Here is a 22946-nt window from a genome sequence, read left to right as displayed (position 1 = left end):
CAGGGGGGGATGAGGAAGCGGAGAGCGGGGTGGAGGATAAGCGGACCGAGATTAGGGGTGAGGGGGAATGATAGGAGGGTGGGGGGGGAAGAGGAGATCGGGGGAGGAGGCAGAGATCGGTGGGGGGGGGGAGGAGGCCGAGCGCAGGGGGGGGGGGGGGTGAAGAGGCCGAGCACAGTACAATGTATCAGAGCAGGTTTCCAACCTCTACATGTCATCTAGTGATTTTCTCATTCAGTGACAGCATGCAGAGGTGATGAGGATCCGCACAGGGCTGACTGTTGAAGACCACAAAGTGCTACAAACCTTTTCAAAGCGCGGCAACTTCCAGAGAGGAGCGGGGTCCGCGGGGGGCCGGTACCTCCTGAGCATCGTGGTTCTCGTGTCCTGAACCTTTCGCTGCTGGATCTGAGGAAGAGAAGTCAGAGGTCACTCAGGAAAATCCAGGCACCAAGGCGACCCGCGACCTCAGAGCACAACTCCAACATCAGCCGGGCACCGACTGACTGCAGCGCCGCAGAGAGCAGATAAAGAGCAGAACCAAGTATAGAAGAGACATTACAGCATCTCCTGTATGTCACCAAGACCTGTACATCCAGAGTTATCCTCCAGAGCTGCGCTCACTATTCCCCTGCTGCAGTCTCTGACTACATGGGATCAGTACAGGATCAGTAATGTATGTACACAGTGACTGCACCAGCAGAATAGTGAGTGCCGCTCTGGAGTATAATACAGGAGGTAACTCAGGATCAGTAATGTATGTACACAGTGACTGCACCAGCAGAATAGTGAGTGCAGCTCTGGAGGATAATACAGGAGGTAACTCAGGATCAGTAATGTATGTACACAGGGACTGCACCAGCAGAATAGTGAGTGCAGCTCTGGAGGATAATACAGGAGGTAACTCAGGATCAGTAATGTATGTACACAGTGACTGCACCAGCAGAATAGTGAGTGCAGCTCTGGAGTATAATACAGGAGGTAACTCAGGATCAGTAATGTATGTACACAGGGACTGCACCAGCAGAATAGTGAGTGCAGCTCTGGAGGATAATACAGGAGGTAACTCAGGATCAGTAATGTATGTACACAGGGACTGCACCAGCAGAATAGTGAGTGCAGCTCTGGGGTATACGGTCAGTGCTCTTGGTGGATTGCTATGTCTGCTGCGTCCATTTTTCGGCTCTTCAGTGACTGTTGGTGTTGCTGTCTCCATATTCCCGGTCGGGGGTCTTGCATTAGAGGGTCTGCCCCCTTCCCCCGGTACCTGTCAGTATAAATCTTCTCCCATTCTCGGCTGTATATAATCTCCCGACAGGTCAGCAGTAAACTCTCTTCTAATTACGGGATCCGGAGCGTCCCTGCACTTAAGCCATAAAGCATCATATGCAGATGCCGTAAACTCCTCGGCGATCGCTTATTACCCATTAGTGGCCTCTTATTGCCGCCATTACCATATAAACCAGTCATTGGCCGCTCTTAAGGGCTATTTAAATATTACCAGACACCTCGGACCGGCATAAAACGTCTTTATCCCCCCTAACCGCTCCCCCGTTAATCCCGGTTAACACTTATTACGCCAATTTAGCTAAAATATATCTCTGAAAAGCTATTATGTAATCTGAGGCAGGGCGGGGGAGGGGAGGGGGAGTTTAAAGGGATTGTTCAGCTCATGGCCAGGGTCACACATTCTTCCCAAAAGGCAATGCGGCCCCCCCCCCCCCCCCCCGGACTGGAGGGGAGGAATGCTCTCTCGTCTAAGCCCTGGCCAAATACATTTACTTCTTCATGGGGTCGAGAAGAAATATAGAAAGCCCCTTTAACTGTCGATCAGACGTGTGAAGACGGCTTCTTGATATCTTAATTCTCGGCCGAGATATTTGCAGTTGAATATAGAGGCCGGGGCCTGAGGCTGCACTACCGAGACGCCCGAGGCTGCGCCGCCGAGACGCCCGAGGCTGCGCCGCCGAGACGCCCGAGGCTGCGCTACCGAGACGCCCGAGGCTGCCCTACCGAGACGCCCGAGGCTGCACTGCCGAGACGCACGAGGCTGCACAACTGAGGCCCCTGAGGCTGCACAACTGAGGCCCCTGAGGCTGCAATACTGAGGCACCTGAGGCTGCACTACTGAGGCACCTGAGGCTGCACTACCGAGGCACCTGAGGCTGCACTACCGAGGCACCTGAGGCTGCACTACCGAGGCACCTGAGGCTGCACTACCGAGGCACCTGAGGCTGCACTACCGAGGCACCTGAGGCTGCACTACCGAGGCACCTGAGGCTGCACTACCGAGGCACCTGAGGCTGCACTACCGAGGCACCTGAGGCTGCACTACCGAGGCACCTGAGGCTGCACTACCGAGGCACCTGAGGCTGCACTACCGAGGCACCTGAGGCTGCACTACCGAGACACCTGAGGCTGCACTACCGAGACACCTGAGGCTGCACTACCGAGACACCTGAGGCTGCACTACCGAGACACCTGAGGCTGCACTACCGAGACACCTGAGGCTGCACTACCGAGACACCTGAGGCTGCACTACCGAGGCACCTGAGGCTGCACTACCGAGACACCTGAGGCTGCACTACCGAGACACCTGAGGCTGCACTACCGAGACATGGTATAGATAACCGGGCTGCCCTGTCCTGGGGCTCGCAGTGAGGCCGGATACATCGGGAGGCTAGCAACGGCGGGGAGGCCGGTGACGCCAGACACATGGGCGGTGAGGAGACAGTTTTTGGATAGCTGCGTCTCAGTGGTGCAACCTCAGGCTTTAATCCTGACACTTAGATCTCTGCAAAGAAATAAGATGTTACAAAGCGGTTTTCACATTTGTAACGTTTATTACAGTGCGGTGCGGTGCTGCGCGGGTACATGCTGCGCTGAAACCTCCCCAGCGGCTCCTCCTGGGCCGGCACCCACCTTCTCTCTGGACAGGATGCGCAGGGCCTCACTCGCCTCTTGCTGTTGTTCCAGCCAAAGCCGCTGGTACTTGTGCTCCATCAGGTCATAGATCGGCGTGGACGGCCTGAAACACACAAGGATTTATTCATCATCCAACATTCATAGTCAGATCCAAGGAGCCTGTACAATGGAGGGAAGAGGGGGCAGACGAGAGGAAAGAGGGGGGCAGACGAGAGGAAAGAGGGGGGCAGACGAGAGGAAAGAGGGGGCAGACGAGAGGGGAAGAGGGGGCAGACGAGAGGAAAGAGGGGGAAGACGAGAGGAAAGAGGGGGAAGACGAGAGGAAAGAGGGGGCAGACGAGAGGAGAAGAGGGGGCAGACGAGAGGAAAGAGGGGGCAGACGAGGAAAGAGGGGGCAGACGAGAGGGGAAGAGGGGGCAGACGAGAGGGCAAGCGGGGGGCAGACGAGAGGAAAGGGGGGGCAGACGAGAGGGGAAGAGGGGGCAGACGAGAGGAAAGAGGGGGAAGACGAGAGGAAAGAGGGGGCAGACGAGAGGAGAAGAGGGGGCAGACGAGAGGAAAGAGGGGGCAGACGAGAGGAAAGAGGGGGGCAGACGAGAGGGGAAGAGGGGGCAGACGAGAGGGCAAGCGGGGGGCAGACGAGAGGAAAGGGGGGGCAGACGAGAGGGGAAGAGGGGGCAGACGAGAGGAAAGAGGGGGAAGACGAGAGGAAAGAGGGGGCAGACGAGAGGGAGAAGAGGGGGCAGACGAGAGGAAAGAGGGGGCAGACGAGAGGGGAAGAGGGGGCAGACGAGAGGAAAGAGGGGGCAGACGAGAGGGGAAGAGGGGGCAGACGAGAGGGGAAGAGGGGGCAGACGAGAGGAAAGAGGGGGCAGACGAGAGGAAAGAGGGGGCAGACGAGAGGGGAAGAGGGGGCAGACGAGAGGAAAGAGGGGGCAGACGAGAGGGGAAGAGGGGGCAGACGAGAGGAAAGAGGGGGCAGACGAGAGGAAAGGGGGGGCAGACGAGAGGAGAAGAGGGGGCAGACGAGAGGAAAGAGGGGGCAGACGAGAGGAAAGAGGGGGCAGACGAGAGGAAAGAGGGGGCAGACGAGAGGAAAGAGGGGGCAGACGAGAGGAAAGAGGGGGCAGACGAGAGGAAAGAGGGGGCAGACGAGAGGAAAGAGGGGGCAGACGAGAGGGAAAGAGGGGGCAGACGAGAGGAAAGAGGGGGCAGACGAGAGGGGAAGAGGGGGCAGACGAGAGGAAAGAGGGGGCAGACGAGAGGAAAGGGGGGGCAGACGAGAGGAGAAGAGGGGGCAGACGAGAGGAAAGAGGGGGCAGACGAGAGGAAAGAGGGGGCAGACGAGAGGGAAAGAGGGGGCAGACGAGAGGAAAGAGGGGGCAGACGAGAGGGGAAGAGGGGGCAGACGAGAGGAAAGAGGGGGCAGACGAGAGGAAAGGGGGGGCAGACGAGAGGAGAAGAGGGGGCAGACGAGAGGAAAGAGGGGACAGACGAGAGGAAAGAGGGGGGCAGACGAGAGGAGAAGAGGGGGCAGACGAGAGGAGAAGAGGGGGCAGACGAGAGGAAAGAGGGGGCAGACGAGAGGAAAGAGGGGGCAGACGAGAGGAAAGAGGGGGCAGACGAGAGGAAAGAGGGGGCAGACGAGAGGAAAGAGGGGACAGACGAGAGGAAAGAGGGGGCAGACGAGAGGGAAAGCGGGGGGCAGACGAGAGGGAAAGAGGGGGCAGACGAGAGGGAAAGAGGGGGGCAGACGAGAGGAAAGGGGGGGCAGACGAGAGGAAAGGGGGGGCAGACGAGAGGGGAAGAGGGGGGCAGACGAGAGGGGAAGAGGGGGGCAGACGAGAGGAAAGAGGGGGGCAGACGAGAGGAAAGAGGGGGACAGACGAGAGGAAAGAGGGGGCAGACGAGAGGTAAGAGGGGGCAGACGAGAGGAAAGAGGGGGCAGACGAGAGGAAAGAGGGGGCAGACGAGAGGAAAGAGGGGGGCAGACGAGAGGGAAAGAGGGGGCAGACGAGAGGGAAAGAGGGGGGGCAGACGAGAGGGAAAGAAGGGGGCAGACGAGAGGGAAAGAGGGGGGCAGACGAGAGGGAAAGAGGGGGCAGACGAGAGGGAAAGAGGGGGCAGACGAGAGGGAAAGAGGGGGCAGACGAGAGGGAAGAGGGGGCAGACGAGAGGGAAGAGGGGGCAGACGAGAGGGAAGAGGGGGGCAGACGAGAGGGAAGAGGGGGCAGACGAGAGGGAAAGAGGGGGGCAGACGAGAGGGAAAGAGGGGGCAGACGAGAGGGAAGAGGGGGCAGACGAGAGGGAAAGAGGGGGGCAGACGAGAGGGAAAGAGGGGGGCAGACGAGAGGGAAGAGGGGGCAGACGAGAGGGAAAGAGGGGGCAGACGAGAGGGAAGAGGGGGCAGACGAGAGGGAAAGAGGGGGGCAGACGAGAGGGAAAGAGGGGCAGACGAGAGGGAAGAGGGGGCAGACGAGAGGGAAGAGGGGGCAGACGAGAGGGAAGAGGGGGCAGACGAGAGGAGAAGAGGGGGCAGACGAGAGGAGAAGAGGGGGAAGACGAGAGGGAATGGGGGGGGGCAGACGAGGCATTACATTACTCCCTGCTGTCAGCCATTACTGGGGGAGAAGACTGTAGGACAGGTGAGTACAATCTATTACTCCCTGTTATCAGCCATTACTGGGGGAGAAGACTGTAGGACAGGAGTAAAATCACTCTCTGTTATTAGCCAGTGATAGCATGTAGCTATCATAAGCTGCAGCTCAGTTATATGTTGCGGCTCAGTGATACATTGCTCTCATGTTGCGGCTCAGTGATAAAGTTGCCCTCCCATTGTGGCTCAGTGACATGGTGCGGCTCAGTGATATGTCGCTCTTATGCTGCGGCTCAGTTATACGGTGCGGCTCAGAGACATGTTGCTCTCACATTGCGGCTCAGTGATACGGTGCGGCTCAGCGATACGGTGCTCTCATGTTGAGGCTCAGTGATACGGTGCTCTCACGTTGAGGCTCAGTGATACGGTGCTCTCACGTTGAGGCTCAGTGATACGGTGCTCTCACGTTGAGGCTCAGTGATACGGTGCTCTCACGTTGCGGCTCATTGATACGGTGCTCTCACGTTGAGGCTCAGTGATACGGTGCTCTCACGTTGAGGCTCAGTGATACGGTGCGGCTCAGTGATACGGTGCGACTCAGTGATACGGTGCTCTCACGTTGAGGCTCAGTGATACGTTGCTCTCACGTTGCGGCTCAGTGATACATTGCTCTCACGTTGAGGCTCAGTGATACGGTGCTCTCACGTTGAGGCTCAGTGATACAGTGTGGCTCAGTGATACGGTGCGCCTCAGTGATACGGTGCTCTCAAGTTGCGGCTCAGTGATACGGTGCTCTCACGTTGAGGCTCAGTGATACGGTGCTCTCACGTTGAGGCTCAGTGATACGGTGCTCTCACGTTGTGGCTCAGTGATATGTTGCTCTCACGTTGAGGCTCAATGATACGGTGCGGCTCAGTGATACGGTGCTCTCACGTTGAGGCTCAGTGATACGTTGCGGCTCAGTGATACGTTGCTCTCACGTTGAGGCTCAGTGATACGGTGCGGCTCAGTGATACGGTGCTCTCACGGTGCTGCTCAGTGATACGGTGCTCTCACGTTGAGGCTCAGTGATACGGTGCTCTCACGTTGAGGCTCAGTGATACGGTGCTCTCACGTTGAGGCTCAGTGGTACGGTGCAGCTCAGTGGTACGGTGCTCTCACGTTGCGGCTCAGTGATACGGTGCTCTCACGTTGAGGCTCAGTAATACGTTGCTCTCACGTTGCGGCTCAGTGATATGTTGCTCTCACGATGAGGCTCAGTGATACGATGCGGTTCAGTGATACAGTGCGGCTCAGTGATATGGTGCTCTCACGTTGAGGCTCAGTGATACGGTGCTCTCACGTTGAGGCTCAGTGATACGGTGCTCTCACGTTGAGGCTCAGTGATACGGTGCTCTCACGTTGAGGCTCAGTGATACGGTGCTCTCACGTTGAGGCTCAGTGATACGGTGCTCTCACGTTGAGGCTCAGTGATACGGTGCTCTCACGTTGCGGCTCAGTGACCTCTGCGGTTTGGTTCCGGTGCACTCTGGGGCAGTATTACACTGGTATAATGGCCGTCTCCTCTTCTGCCTTCCATCCTTCGTGGTGTTGGGGCTGCGGTTGGATGTAGCAGAGCTGCGCTCGTCACCCGCAGTGACTGTTATTAGGTAATTATTGCACTCTGCATGTACAGCAGTGAGATAATCTGCAGCCGTGTCGTCCTAATGATGCAGATAAGGGGGGGCCCCGGCTCCTGCACCACAGAGCCCCCCCACATCACCAGAGACCTGCCCGATGCCAGCGCTGCCTGCTAAGCTGCTGGTGACCAGCTGTCATGGTGGATCAGCTGCGGTCTTTGTGCTCGCTGGTGTTTAACCACAGTGGCTGCATTAATCATCCCTGAGCAGCGCTCCATAATCTGTAGAAGCAGATGACGGCCGTGTCCTGTGGAGGAAGGGACCGGCTGCAGTCAGGACTGGACCGCGTGCAGATGTTGGGGCCCGACACCGTCCTGTCTCACAGCCGCCCCCGAGGCTTCTCTACACCAATGTCCTAAGGGCGGATTCCCGCGTATCATCACCCCACACATCAACCACAAGGGTGAGACCCCGGAGACTAATGACCCCACACTGCAGAGCAGCGCGCAACAAGCAACCACGGGGCCCCACTCCACGAGCAACCACAGGCCCCACTCCACGAGCAACAAGTAACCACTGGCCCCACTCCACGAGCAACCACAGGCCTCACTCCACGAGCAACAAGTAACCACTGGCCCCACTCCACGAGCAACCACAGGCCTCACTCCACGAGCAACAAGCAACCACGGGGCCCCACTCCACGAGCAACCACAGACCTCACTCCACGAGCAACAAGTAACCACGGGGCCCCACTCCACGAGCAACAAGCAACCACGGGGCCCCACTCCACGAGCAACCACAGGCCTCACTCCACGAGCAACAAGTAACCACTGGCCCCACTCCACGAGCAACCACAGGGCCCCACTCCACAAGCAACAAGCAACCACGGGGCCCCACTCCACGAGCAACCACAGGCCTCACTCCACGAGCAACAAGCAACCACGGGGCCCCACTCCACGAGCAACCACAGGCCCCACTCCACGAGCAACAAGTAACCACAGGCCTCACTCCACGAGCAACAAGTAACCACAGGCCTCACTCCACGAGCAACAAGTAACCACAGGCCTCACTCCACGAGCAACAAGTAACCACAGGCCTCACTCCACGAGCAACCACAGGCCTCACTCCACGAGCAACAAGCAACCACGAGGCCCCACTCCACGAGCAACCACAGGCCTCACTCCACGAGCAACAAGTAACCACGGGGTCCCACTCCACGAGCAACAAGCAACCACAGGGCCCACTCCACAAGCAACCACAGGCCTCACTCCACGAGCAACAAGCAACCACAGGGTCCCACTCTACGAGCAGCAAGCAACCACAGGGCCCCACTCCACAAGCAACCACAGGCCCCACTCCACGAGCAACAAGCAACCACAGGGCCCACTCCACAAGCAACCACAGGCCTCACTCCACGAGCAACAAGCAACCACAGGGCCCCACTCCACGAGCTACAAGCAACCACGGGGCCCCACTCCACAAGCAACAAGCAACCACGGGGCCCCACTCCACAAGCAACAAGCAACCACGGGGCCCCACTCCACAAGCAACAAGCAACCACGGGGTCCCACTCCACAAGCAACAAGTAACCACGGGGTCCCACTCCACAAGCAACAAGTAACCACGGGGTCCCCACTCCACAAGCAACAAGTAACCACGGGGTCCCACTCCACAAGCAACCACGGGGCCCCACTCCACAAGCAACCACGGGGCCCCACTCCACAAGCAACCACGGGGCCCCACTCCACAAGCAACCACGGGGCCCCGCTCCACCCGGACCAGCCCATCAGTGAGCTCAGGACAAGAAACATGTATCACGTCTCATGACTGCGCAGTGATGATGCATACAGTAATCTCATGACACAGTGATGATGCACACGGTGATATCAAAGCACAAGGCTGAGGCACACAGTAATGTCTGGCACAGGTATGACTCACATGGTGATGCACGGTAATGTTATGATGCAGATATAATGTACACAGGGATGGTGCATGTGGCGCCCCTGAGGCTTCAGTCGCCACAGAGTATTGAAAACAAGAAAGCCTGCGGATACACCATCACATGTTTCTCAACGCTGGCAGGAAACTTGCCAGGTCTTTCACCGGAAAGGAACAACCACGGGAAGGGCAGTCTCCAGTCAAGGAGACCACCTATACCAAACATGGTATCCATCCACAGACAGCTGTTTCGGGGTATTTGCCCCTCATCAGTGTGGAGTAGATTCACTGCGTTGAGAAACACGTGATGGTGTCTCCGCGGTGTTGGATGTTGATCTCCCTAAGGTCAACCATCCTTGCCACAGAATATTGCACCTGTAGTTCTGAACCTGGATCCGGAGGAGGTCGGTACCGGTTTCACCACTTACTCAAATACGCACCAGGTTGCCCTCCACAATGGGGACCGGGCTAGGGTAGGGACTCAAGGTTGCCTTCAAACACGGTGGGGGGGGGCACCACGCATTAATGACAGGAACCTGGGGAGGGGCATCTACCTAGGGGAGAGTTGGGAGCCAAACACAACAGTTAGGAGTTCTCCGGCAGGAGCGGACGTGTCTTACCGGTGCTCTGGTAGGACAGAGTTGTTCTTGCGGTTGCCGAGGGGAGAGCTTCATTGCTCCCTCAGAACCGGCGCCACGCAGGGTGCAGGGCCCTAGGGAAGATCACACTCCAAGTTGGTTTTCCAGAATCTGCAGGGACGGGGAAGTTTCAAGCTTCCCTGGCCACAAAGACCCCGAAAGTACAGTGCCAGATAGGATCCGGGGCCTTGGACAGCACCAGGCCCCTTTGTGGAGCCGTGGTTCCTGCAAATAGTTACAACAGTACAACTCGAGACGGACTTGGGTCCCCAAGTAGTTTTAAGCCACGGGAATCCAACACATAAGGCGCTAGGAGGAAGGGGTCCACCGAACACCACACCGGACTGACCTCTGAAGGGATTCGGGTTCGCCGGAGCCCATCACAGCGGGTGACCAGTACTCCGGGCAAGCGGCATAAAAAGTTAGTAAAGACACCTGGAACCGCAACATTTGTCTAGGACTATTACCGGCACCGCCGCCCCGCGCCTCGGTGCTCGGGCTCCATCACTACTCCCCTTATCATCCCCCCCCCGGGGCCCGCTCCACCTTTGGGGAGCGACACCATCTCTGGCTGCTACCACCATCCGCCCTGGAGGACAGCAACCGCAGCGGCGGCTAATCCCTGGCCGCATACCACAGGTGTCTCGGTACAGGGATGATGCACACAGTGGCGTCTCGGTACAGGGATGATGCACACAGTGGCGTCTCGGTACAGGGATGATGCACACAGTGGTGTCTCGGTACAGGGATGATGCACACAGTGGCGTCTCGGTACAGGGATGATGCACACAGTGGCGTCTCGGTACAGGGATGATGCACACAGTGGCGTCTCGGTACAGGGATGATGCACACAGTGGCGTCTCGGTACAGGGATGATGCACACAGTGGTGTCTCGGTACAGGGATGATGCACACAGTGGTGTCTCGGTACCGGGATGATGCACACAGTGGCGTCTCGGTACCGGGATGATGCACACAGTGGTGTCTCGGTACAGGGATGATGCACACAGTGGCGTCTCGGTACAGGGATGATGCACACAGTGGTGTCTCGGTACAGGGATGATGCATACAGTGGCGTCTTGGTACAGGGATGATGCACACAGTGGTGTCTCGGTACCGGGATGATGCACACAGTGGCGTCTCGGTACCGGGATGATGCACACAGTGGTGTCTCGGTATCTGGATGATGCACACAGTGGTGTCTCGGTACAGGGATGATGCACACAGTGGCGTCTCGGTATCGGGATGATGCACACAGTGGCGTCTCGGTACCGGGATGATGCACACAGTGGCGTCTCGGTACAGGGATGAGGCACACAGTGGCGTCTCGGTACAGGGATGATGCACACAGTGGCGTCTCGGTACAGGGATGATGCACACAGTGGCGTCTCGGTATCGGGATGATGCACACAGTGGCGTCTCGGTACCGGGATGATGCACACAGTGGTGTCTCGGTACACGGATGAGGCACACAGTGGCGTCTCGGTACAGGGATGATGCACACAGTGGCGTCTCGGTACAGGGATGATGCACACAGTGGCGTCTCGGTACAGGGATGATGCACACAGTGGCGTCTCGGTACAGGGATGATGCACACAGTGGCGTCTCGGTACAGGGATGATGCACACAGTGGCGTCTCGGTACAGGGATGATGCACACAGTGGCGTCTCGGTACAGGGATGATGCACACAGTGGCGTCTCGGTACAGGGATGATGCACACAGTGGCGTCTCGGTACAGGGATGATGCACACAGTGGCGTCTCGGTACCGGGGTGATGCACACAGTGGCGTCTCGGTACAGGGATGATATCCATGGTGATGTTACGACAGTCTACAATGGGGTAGAGGTTGGTCAGACCCCACCAAGCCCTCAGCCGTCCGGTTGGGTTTGACACCTGGTGGGTTCCCTTTGGCCCCTAGACCACAAAAAGAGGTCTCCAATGATTCTCCTGGGACCACCAGGGCTGTAAGGATGTATATTGTGGTATTAATTGGCCCCCTATGTGATGGTATATGGGAGCATGACTATTATTTAGCATGGTCTGGCGGTATTACTGCACATCAGGCACGAGCACGGCTTTGTCCTTGTGCAGGTTTAACCCTGCATGTGCCAGGTATCCAGACACGGCAGATACATCGCTCCCCTCGGCGTCTGCGAGCCCCGGTGACCAGAAACACAAGAGCCGGCTCATCGGATCCCATCCATCTGGAGGACGCGGGGACGGGAGCGGCGGGCACTGGGGGGGCCGCCAGAAAGACGAAGACTCCTAATCCGAGGAAGCATTAAACTGACACCTTCCTTACGAGGGTTGTGCGCGCCGCGCCGGTGTGAAAGCTGACACTTCGGATTTGTGTGCTCGCTCGCCTTCCTTGCCAAATAAGGCTCCACCGAGGATAGAAGGGGCCGTTTATGGCAGGTCATCATCATATCCGCCAGCTCATTAAAACTTAGAGATAAAAAAAAAAAAAAAAAAAAAATACAAAAAAAAAAAAGAAAATAAGAAAAAGTTTGGCTCGGCGCGGAGTCATCAGAGGCTCGGGGGGAGGAGGGGAGATACAAGGCGCCTTGAAAGGTGTGTGAGCCGCGAGCCTTGGGTCTGACAAACCGCCGGCTCCTCGGCTCCCGTTCACTCTGGGCAAAAATAATTGGTCATCAGTGACTACTAATTCGGTTCAGTAGCCGGAGGCAAGTTTTTTCTTGCGAGGAAATCAATGACAGCGCTGAGGCCTTTCCAGCGCCATCCGGCTCCTGCGCGGCCCTGATTTAGCTCTGATAAGACGTCCGCGCCAGACAGCGGTTTTGTTAAAATACCATTACAATATCTATATATGCGCGGGGGAGGGGGCGGCAGATCGCCTGATTATCAGGACATGTGGGGGAGGGGGCGGCAGATCGCCTGATTATCATGACACGTGAGGGTTGGGGGGCGGCGGGATCATCTGATTATAAGTCCATGTGGTGGAGGGGGCAGCAGATCGCCTGATTATCAGGACACGTGGGGGAGGGGTGTGGCCAGATCGCCTGATTATCAGGACATGTGGGGGAGGGGGGTGGCGGCCAGATCGTCTGATTATCAGGACACGTGAGGGAGGGGTGTGGCCAGATCGCCTGATTATCAGGACACGTGAGGGAGGGGGGCGGCGGGATCATCTGATTATAAGTCCATGTGGGGGAGGGGGGCGGCAGATCGCCTGATTATCAGGACACGTGGGGGAGGGGTGTGGCGGCCAGATCACCTGATTATCAGGACATGTGGGGGAGGGGGCGGCAGATCGCCTGATTATCAGGACACGTGAGGGAGGGGGGCGGCGGGATCATCTGATTATAAGGCCATGTGGGGGAGGGGGCAGCAGATCGCCTGATTATCAGGACACGTGGGGGAGGGGTGTGGCAGGATCATCTGATTATCAGGACATGTGGGGGGGGGGGGGGGAGGGGGCGGCCGGATCGTCTGATTATCAGGACACGTGGGGGAGGGGTGTGGCAGGATCATCTGATTATCAGGACATGTGGGGGGGGGGGGGGGAGGGGGCGGCCGGATCGTCTGATTATCAGGACACGTGGGGGAGAAGAGTGGCCGGATTGCCTGATTATTAGGACACGTGGGGGTGGGGTCACCTGACAGACCCCACTAAGTGACATTATTTTTCACTTTTTCCCCCGTCTGATTTCAGAGGTCCATGTGACATCCCCCCCGGGGCAGATTCAAGATTTTTTTTTATTGCTATCTATATATGCGTAGTGCACCGTACAGTAAGCCCATAGTGCCACCAAAAGCACCGCATGGTGACCCCATGGGGCCGCCACGTGCACCGTACAGTAAGCCCATAGTGCCACCAAAAGCACCGTATGGTGACCCCATGGGGCCGCCACGTGCACCGTACAGTAAGCCCATAGTGCCACCAAAAGCACCGTATGGTGACCCCATGGGGCCGCCACGTGCACCGTACTGTGACCCCATAGTGTCACCACGTGCATGTACTGTAACCCCATAGTGCTGCCACGTACACCGTACTGTGACCTCATAGTGCCGCCACGTACACCTGTACTGTGACCCCATAGTGCTGCCACGTGCACCGTACTGTGACCCCATAGTGCCACCACGTGCACCGTACTGTGACCCCATAGTGCCGCCACGTGCACCGTACTGTGACCCCATAGTGCCGCCACGTGCACCGTACTGTGACCGCATAGTGCCGCCACGTACACTGGACCACACACACACAGACTTCTCTCATGGGGAGATCGTGGTCAGACCTGATGTATCGGATGGATAAAATGATGATATTTATTAGTGCAGCAAAAAATAAGATTGGGCATGCTGAATTCTCACATGCCCGATCCTTTACTATAAAAGGTATATCCGCCATCTTCCCCCTTAGACCGCTATCCCCATCATTATCACATGGGATAGGGCATTAGGAAGAGCTGCTGGCCAATCCAAAGTGATCAGCGCTGGACAACACCTTAAAAACCCCTGCCATATATATATATATAAAAAAAAAAAAAGCAGGCGGCACACTTTGGTAGTTTCCACCGATATATAACCGCCATAAGGTGCCCATAACCACTCAATTCTGGGTTAGGGTGGCCTCCCACGTTGCATATTTAGTATGGATATTTTGCAGTATTAAGCTTAACCCTTTGATGGACGTCACGGTCAGGGTGCGTGTGTATGGGGCTGTGTGATACAGCCGGCACCTGCCTGTAACAGCAGCGACCGGGGCGAGCTCAGATCGCTGCCGCTTAACCATTTAAAAGCCGCGGTGCTCTGCGGCCCGGAGTTGGCACTCACGTGTCAGCGGTGACCTATAGGGGGCAGTAAGTAATCTTCCTGCCCCCAAATAATTGGCACCTACAGGTAAGAACAGATCTGCGGACTCCACCATCGTTCCCCCTCCCATCACCCCTGAACAATGGAGACACCTGTCCCCGCTCCTGGCGCTCAGCGGGACGTCTGCGCTCCGGTTAATGCAGCTCAGGTAGAGGCGGAGGGAGCCACCTGTGCCGCCGCTCGGCCCGTCCCATAATTGTTCCCCCTTGGCCGAAGGATCTGTCGGCTGCAGCGATCCCCGAGCCGAGGAAGTGAGTGCAGCTGATCCGTATTCACCGCGGCGGCTCCGCTAATTAGTGAAGAGGCCACTGGGCTTTCAAGGGGACGAGCGTCGCTCTGAGGGTTTATTTTTTGTTAATTGTTCCTACATAAAGAAGCCTAATGACGGTGGAGGAGACGACTGAACTTCTGAGGCTGAATCTGTACAGAAAGGTCACCGGCAATTTACCCAGAGTTTCCCCACGCCGCCGCCAATTAGTGTTCTACCCAAATTAGTACAAGACGTGGCGGCTGCCGGAGGAGGGGAAGTGTGCGGATCCCAGGGGTGCGGGATAAGAGCCCAAAACACTGCGGTCACCAACAGATCACCCGTATATGTATGATCACACAGAAACCACGTGAGCGAGTGCAGCTCTGGAGGATAATACAGGAGGTGACTCAGGATCAGTAATGTATGTACACTGTGACTGCACCAGCAGAATAGTGAGTGCAGCTCTGGAGTATAATACAGGAGGTAACTCAGGATCAGTAATGTATGTACACAGTGACTGCACCAGCAGAATAGTGAGTGCCACTCTGGAGAATAATACAGGAGGTAACTCAGGATCAGTAATGTAATGTATGTACACAGTGACTGCACCAACAGAATAGTGAGTGCAGCTCTGGAGGATAATACAGGAGGTGACTCAGGATTAGTAATGTAATGTATACACACAGTGACTGCACCAGCAGAATAGTGAGTGCAGCTCTGGAGTATAATACAGGAGGTAACTCAGGATCAGTAATGTAATGTATGTACACAGTGACTGCACCAGCAGAATAGTGAGTGCAGCTCTGGAGTATAATACAGGAGGTAACTCAGGATCAGTAATGTAATGTATGTACACAGTGACTGCACCAACAGAATAGTGAGTGCAGCTCTGGAGGATAATACAGGAGGTGACTCAGGATTAGTAATGTAATGTATACACACAGTGACTGCACCAGCAGAATAGTGAGTGCAGCTCTGGAGTATAATACAGGAGGTAACTCAGGATCAGTAATGTAGGTACACAGTGACTGCACCAGCAGAATAGTGAGTGCAGCTCTGGAGTGTAATACAGGATCAGTAATGTATGTACACAGTGACTGCACCAGCAGAATAGTGAGTGCAGCTCTGGAGGATAATACAGGATGTAACTCAGGATCAGTAATGCAATGTATGTACACAGTGACTGCACCAGCAGAATAGTGAGTGTAGCTCTGGAGTATAATACAGGATCAGTAACGTAATGTATACAGTGACTGCACCAGCAGAATAGTGAGTGCAGCTCTGGAGTGTAATACAGGATCAGTAACGTAATGTATACAGTGACTGCTCCAGCAGAATAGTGAGTGCAGCTCTGGAGGATAATACAGGATCAGTAATGTAATGCATGTACACAGAAACTGCACCAGCAGAATAGTGAGTGCAGCTCTGGAGTTTGATGGTCAAGTAAACTGGAGAATAATCTTTTTTCTTCCTTTTTCTTTCAGATTCGGCTACATCAGGACAATAAGTGGTGTCGGGGTCCGGTTCGGGGTCTCCCACCATTAGCTTCTCAGTGATATAATTCGCAGTACCGGTGCATGAGGAGACTGGGAGTTGATCCTTTGGAAATGGAGACCTAAGAGGTGACGGATATCAGAAAAGCAGTGCGGCCTCCGCTGATCCCATCTGTGCACTTCCTGGAGAGGAAAACCTGGTGGAATATGAAGGGGATTGGAGCGCGATGCTCCTGATCAGGAATGCGATCATTTACCTGTGCAGCCCCCGTCACTGACTCTACCCTCCATCCCCCCACATGTAAGGATCGCTGGGATCACATCCGATTATGGCCACGTGTAACGCTCCCCTCATACGGCAGAGAGAGACTCAGTAGGTACGTGTGGTGAGCGCAGTGCCGGCTTCTCCAGTGTGGCACTCCACCTGCCGTATCCTCTTCCACCAACCACTTCTTCCATGCTCTGTATCCTTTTGCACCCGCCACATCCTCCACGCGCTGTATCCTTCTCTGCCAACCACATTCTCTACGCACCGTATCCTTCTCCACCCGCCATATCCTCCACACGCCGCATCCTTCTCCACCCGCCACATCCTCCACATGCCGCATCCTTCTCCGCCGGCCGCATCCTCCACCGCTGGCTGCATCCTCCTCCACTGACCACATCCTCCACGCACCGTATCCTTCTCAATCTGCCGCATCCTTCTTCGCCGGCCGCATTCTCCACCAGACAAATCCTCCACCCGCCACATCCTTCTCCACCAGCCACATCCTCCATGCACCGCATCCTTCCTCGCCGGCCGCATCCTCCACGTGCGCATCCTCCTCCACCGACCACATCCTCCACGCGCCATTACCTACGCCACCCGCCATTATCCTTCTCGGCCGGCCGCATCCTCCTCCACCGGCTGCATCCTCCACGCGCCGCATTATCCTCCGCCGGCCGCATCCTCCACGCGCCGTTTCCTCCTCCGCCGGCCGCATCCTCCACGCGCCAGACCTTGTAAGGATCAGCCTTTACAGCGAGAATTCCAGGAAGCTGATTGGAGCTTTCCCCCGGGGCCGGGGACGCTGGCACAGCCTCGTTAGTGCTGACCTTGGCATGGGCTCTGCTGGCTGATGGATAGGGTACCTGGCCGGACAAACCCCCGGGGACCCCCGCAATGTATCCATTATTGTCCCCTGACCCCTCCCTAGTAGTGACTGCCACAGGCATCAGGGAGAGTATAAATCTATGTCTGCCGGTGAGGAGGGGGCGGCGGATGAAAAATGTCCTTTATATGACTGGTACAAGGAAGCGGCTGCTGCAGAGAGAGGAGGACGGAGGGGGGCACCGCGAAAATGGAGTAACCCCTGCCTGCCCGGACCACGGATGGGCCACAAACCGGAGAATCCAGCAAGTGAGAAACCACCACATGACGGATGAGCCGGGACCGGCGCAAAACGGCAGCACCGCAATGGCGGATATGATGGCACGCGGCCCCAGACTGAAGACGAGGGGCGCTGCCAGAAGACGGGGGGCGATGCCAGAGGACGGGCAGAGGGACAATGTCAGAGGACGGGGGTGAAAGCATCGCAGCTATGATAGAAAGGAGTCAGGACACGCAGAGCATCACAGCTATGATAGAAAGAAGTCAGGACACGCAGAGCATCGCAGCTATGATAGAAAGGAGTCAGGACACGCAGAGCATCACAGCTATGATAGAAAGGAGTCAGGACACGCAGAGCATCGCAGCTATGATAGAAAGGAGTCAGGACACGCAGAGCATCACAGCTATGATAGAAAGGAGTCAGGACACGCAGAGCATCGCAGCTATGATAGAAAGGAGTCAGGACCCGCAGAGCATCACAGCTATGATAGAAAGGTGTCAGTACACGCAGAGCATCACAGCTATGATAGAAAGGAGTCAGGACACGCAGAGCATCGCAGCTATGATAGAAAGGTGTCAGTACACGCAGAGCATCACAGCTATGATAGAAAGGAGTCAGGACACGCAGAGCATCGCAGCTATGATAGAAAGGTGTCAGTACACGCAGAGCATCACAGCTATGATAGAAAGGAGTCAGGACACGCAGAGCATCGCAGCTATGATAGAAAGGAGTCAGGACACGCAGAGCATCACAGCTATGATAGAAAGGAGTCAGGACACGCAGAGCATCGCAGCTATGATAGAAAGGAGTCAGGACCCGCAGAGCATCACAGCTATGATAGAAAGGAGTCAGGACACGCAGAGCATCGCAGCTATGATAGAAAGGAGTCAGGACCCGCAGAGCATCACAGCTATGATAGAAAGGAGTCAGGACACGCAGAGCATCACAGCTATGATAGAAAGGAGTCAGGACCTGCAGAGCATCACAGCTATGATAGAAAGGAGTCAGGACACGCAGAGCATCGCAGCTATGATAGAAAGGAGTCAGGACCCGCAGAGCATCACAGCTATGATAGAAAGGAGTCAGGACCTGCAGAGCATCGCAGCTATGATAGAAAGGAGTCAGGACACGCAGAGCATCGCAGCTATGATAGAAAGGAGTCAGGACACGCAGAGCATCGCAGCTATGATAGAAAGGAGTCAGGACACGCAGAGCATCGCAGCTATGATAGAAAGGAGTCAGGACACGCAGAGCATCGCAGCTATGATAGAAAGGAGTCAGGACACGCAGAGCATCGCAGCTATGATAGAAAGGAGTCAGGACACGCAGAGCATCGCAGCTATGATAGAAAGGAGTCAGGACACGCATAGCATCGCAGCTATGATAGAAAGGAGTCAGGACACGCAGAGCATCGCAGCTATGATAGAAAGGAGTCAGGACACGCAGAGCATCGCAGCTATGATAGAAAGGAGTCAGGACACGCAGAGCATCGCAGCTATGATAGAAAGGAGTCAGGACACGCAGAGCATCGCAGCTATGATAGAAAGAAGTCAGGACACGCAGAGCATCGCAGCTATAATAGAAAGGAGTCAGGACACGCAGAGCATCACAGCTATGATAGAAAGGAGTCAGGACACGCAGAGCATCGCAGCTATGATAGAAAGGGGTCAGGACACGCAGAGCATCGCAGCTATGATAGAAAGGAGTCAGGACATGCAGAGCATCACAGCTATGATAGAAAGGAGTCAGGACACACAGAGCATCGCAGCTATGATAGAAAGGAGTCAGGACATGCAGAGCATCACAGCTATGATAGAAAGGAGTCAGGACACGCAGGGCATCGCAGCTATGATAGAAAGGAGTCAGGACACGCAGAGCATCGCAGCTATGATAGAAAGGAGTCAGGACACGCAGGGCATCGCAGCTATGATAGAAAGGGGTCAGGACACGCAGAGCATCGCAGCTATGATAGAAAGGAGTCAGGACATGCAGAGCATCACAGCTATGATAGAAAGGAGTCAGGACACACAGAGCATCGCAGCTATGATAGAAAGGAGTCAGGACATGCAGAGCATCACAGCTATGATAGAAAGGAGTCAGGACACACAGAGCATCGCAGCTATGATAGAAAGGAGTCAGGACATGCAGAGCATCGCAGCTATGATAGAAAGGAGTCAGGACACGCAGGGCATCGCAGCTATGATAGAAAGGAGTCAGGACACACAGAGCATCACAGCTATGATAGAAAGGAGTCAGGACCTGCAGAGCATCACAGCTATGATAGAAAGGAGTCAGGACACGCAGAGCATCACAGCTATGATAGAAAGGAGTCAGGACACACAGAGCATCGCAGCTATGATAGAAAGGAGTCAGGACATGCAGAGCATCGCAGCTATGATAGAAAGGAGTCAGGACCTGCAGAGCATCGCAGCTATGATAGAAAGGAGTCAGGACCTGCAGAGCATCGCAGCTATGATAGAAAGGAGTCAGGACACACAGAGCATCACAGCTATGATAGAAAGGAGTCAGGAGCTGCAGAGCATCGCAGCTATGATAGAAAGGAGTCAGGACACGCAGAGCAGTGCTGCTGTATCTCAGCCTGTGTGATACCATACACGGATTATACCGCGGGTGTATTGTGTATTCCGTGTGGATACTGGCAGCGGATTATCCGGATATGATTACAGTAATGTCTATCAGGTCTGATCCGCTGGAAATTATAATAACCACATAAATGAATATAAAGCTGGATAATTCGGGGACAGATCACCGGCCGTATCCACTGATTATCAGCCTCCCCTAATGATCAGACCCGCTGTACCACAGCCACCATTACAGGGGGCTCCAGAGCCTGAGGACGGGGGCTTCTATATCCAGGAACAGGATTTATACAAAAGGATCAGAGAACGTATCACCGACCCCAACCACTAATCTGCTCCAAGGACAGTGTATCTAATCCCAGATGTGATACTGACTGCTGAGCTGTGTATCTAATCCTATAATATGTGATACTGTCTGCTGAGCTGTGTATCTAATCCTATATGTGATACTGACTGCTGAGCTGTGTATCTAATCCTATAATATGTGAGCAAGGATGGTTGACCTTAGGGAGATCAACATCCACCACTGCGGAGACACCATCACGTGTTTCTCAACGCAGTGATTCTAGAGCAATGCCCCCTGGGAAATATTCAAAGCAAGAAGGCCTGCGGAGACACCATCACATGTTTCTCAACGCTGGCAGGAAACTAGCCAGGTCTTTCACCGGGAAGGAACAACCACATCATCCACACTGATGAGGGGCAAATACCCCGAAACGGCTGTCTGTGGATGGATACCATGTTTGGCATAGGTGGTCTCCTTGACTGGAGACTGCCCTTCCCGTGGTTGTTCCTTCCCGGTGAAAGACCTGGCTAGTTTCCTGCCAGCGTTGAGAAACATGTGATGGTGTCTCCGCAGGCCTTCTTGCTTTTAATCCTATAATATGTGATACTGTCTGCTGAGCTGTGTATCTAATCCTATAATATGTGATACTGTCTGCTGATCTGTGTATCTAATCCTCTCCTGTGTGATACTGTCTGCTGAGCTGGGTATCTAATCCTATCCTGTGTGATACTATCTGCTGAGCCGTGTATCTAATCCTATCCTGTGTGAAACTGTCTGCTGAGCCGTGTATCTAATCCTATCCTGTGTGATACTGTCTGTTGAGCCGTCTATCTAATCCTATCCTGTGTGATACTGTCTGTTGAGCTGGGTATCTAATCCTATCCTGTGTGATACTGTCTGCTGAGCTGTGTATCTAATCCTCTCCTGTGTGATACTGGCTGCTGAGCTGTGTATCTAATCCTATCCTGTGTGATACTGTCTGCTGAGCTGTGCATCTAATCCTCTCCTGTGTGATACTGTCTGCTGAGCTGTGTATCTAATCCTGTCCTGTGTGATACTGTCTGCTGAGCTGTGTATCTAATCCTATCCTGTGTGATACTGTCTGCTGAGCTGTGTATCTAATTCTCTCCTGTGTGATACTGTCTGCTGAGCTGTGTATCTAATTCTCTCCTGTGTGATACTGTCTGCTGAGCTGTGTATCTAATCCTATCTTGTGTGATACTGCCTGCTGAGCTGTGTATCTAATCCCATCCTATGTGATACCATTCATGAAGACGTCATACAGTACAAGGTAAGAATAGATGGCGCACGCTGCGGGATACATCTCTCGGCTCGGATACGTCCGTCACTCAGGATCCTGCGTCTCGCCGTTTCTTTGCAGGATTGACGGCTTCAGATATTTCTGACATGTGAGCACGCAGAATCCTGAGTGACAGCTCCGCAGGATCGTTAACGCTTCCACCTGCACTGACAACAGATTGACGAGACTCTAAAATAAGTGCAGTCACCAAAAGGAGCCTCTGTACGGAAGAGAACTACAAATCCCAGCACTCCGCCATCATGTGCCTCCTCTACATCTCATCCTCTGGCAGAGGAGCGGTACGAGCGGCGTCACTAAGAAAACGGGTCTAGAGAACAATCACCCCCGATGCTCAGAAGACCCCAATACAGGACGTGACGCACAGACGGGGGGCCGGTGCACTGCTCACAGCTGGGGGGGGGGGGGGTGTTACAGTGAAGCAGAAGCACAAATCTCTCCAGTCCTGCAGCCACCACTAGGGGGGGCTCACACACCATGGGTTTACCCCGCGACACCTTCCTACTCCTCTACTGCGAGCGCCCCCTGGTGGTCACATCTTATGAAAGTGATCAAAGAAGGATTTGGGAAACAATGTAGAGAAAAAAATCTCACAAGACGCAAAACCCGGAGGGACGAGAAAGTCAGCATTCCTCCATGTACAAACAATATGGCCGCAGACGAGGCAGATATTGCCAAAAAGTAGTGTTTAATTACGAGCCTGAACCTCGTGGGCGGGATCAGTGGGGGAAAGCTTATGCCACACCCCCAAGCACACACTCCATCTGAGCACACGCCCCCGAGCACACACCCCATCCCCGAGCACACCCCCCCGAGTACACACCCTATCCCCCGAGCACACGCCCCATTCCCTAGCACATGCAGCCAAGCACACACCCCATCTGAGCACATGCCCCTGAGCACACACCCCATCCCCCGAGCACACGCAGCCAAGTACACCCTCCATCTGAGCACACGCCCCCGAGCACATACACCCCATCCCCCGAGCACACGCCCCCATCCCCCGAGCACACGCCCCCATCCCCCGAGCACACGCCCCCAAGCACACACCCCATCCCCGAGCACACGCCCCCAAGCAC

The 22946-nt window shown here is 55.3% G+C and overlaps 1 protein-coding gene across 2 annotated transcripts in view; it reads right to left on the bottom strand.

Moving 5' to 3' along the window:
• Positions 1–22946, bottom strand: part of CFAP77 (cilia and flagella associated protein 77) — a 97547-nt gene that overhangs the window by 17152 nt on the left and 57449 nt on the right. Inside the window, exons 1-3 of one of the 2 annotated variants that reach the window (XM_075322920.1) lie at positions 17150–17524; positions 2923–3028; positions 307–408 (exon numbers count right to left, since the gene is read on the bottom strand). In XM_075322920.1, coding sequence (XP_075179035.1) covers positions 307–408; positions 2923–3028; positions 17150–17508 — 567 coding nt within the window. In that variant the 5' untranslated portion in view covers positions 17509–17524. Of the gene's footprint in view, positions 1–306; positions 409–2922; positions 3029–17149; positions 17525–22946 lie in introns of those variants that run through there. The other variant, XM_075322919.1, reaches the window with a different exon arrangement.

The sequence above is a fragment of the Anomaloglossus baeobatrachus genome, chromosome 9, assembly GCF_048569485.1.
Source record: "Anomaloglossus baeobatrachus isolate aAnoBae1 chromosome 9, aAnoBae1.hap1, whole genome shotgun sequence".
Classification (NCBI taxonomy): domain Eukaryota; kingdom Metazoa; phylum Chordata; class Amphibia; order Anura; family Aromobatidae; genus Anomaloglossus; species Anomaloglossus baeobatrachus.
The sequence above is the reverse complement of the archived record's forward strand: the minus strand, read 5'-3'. Positions and strand labels throughout refer to the sequence as shown.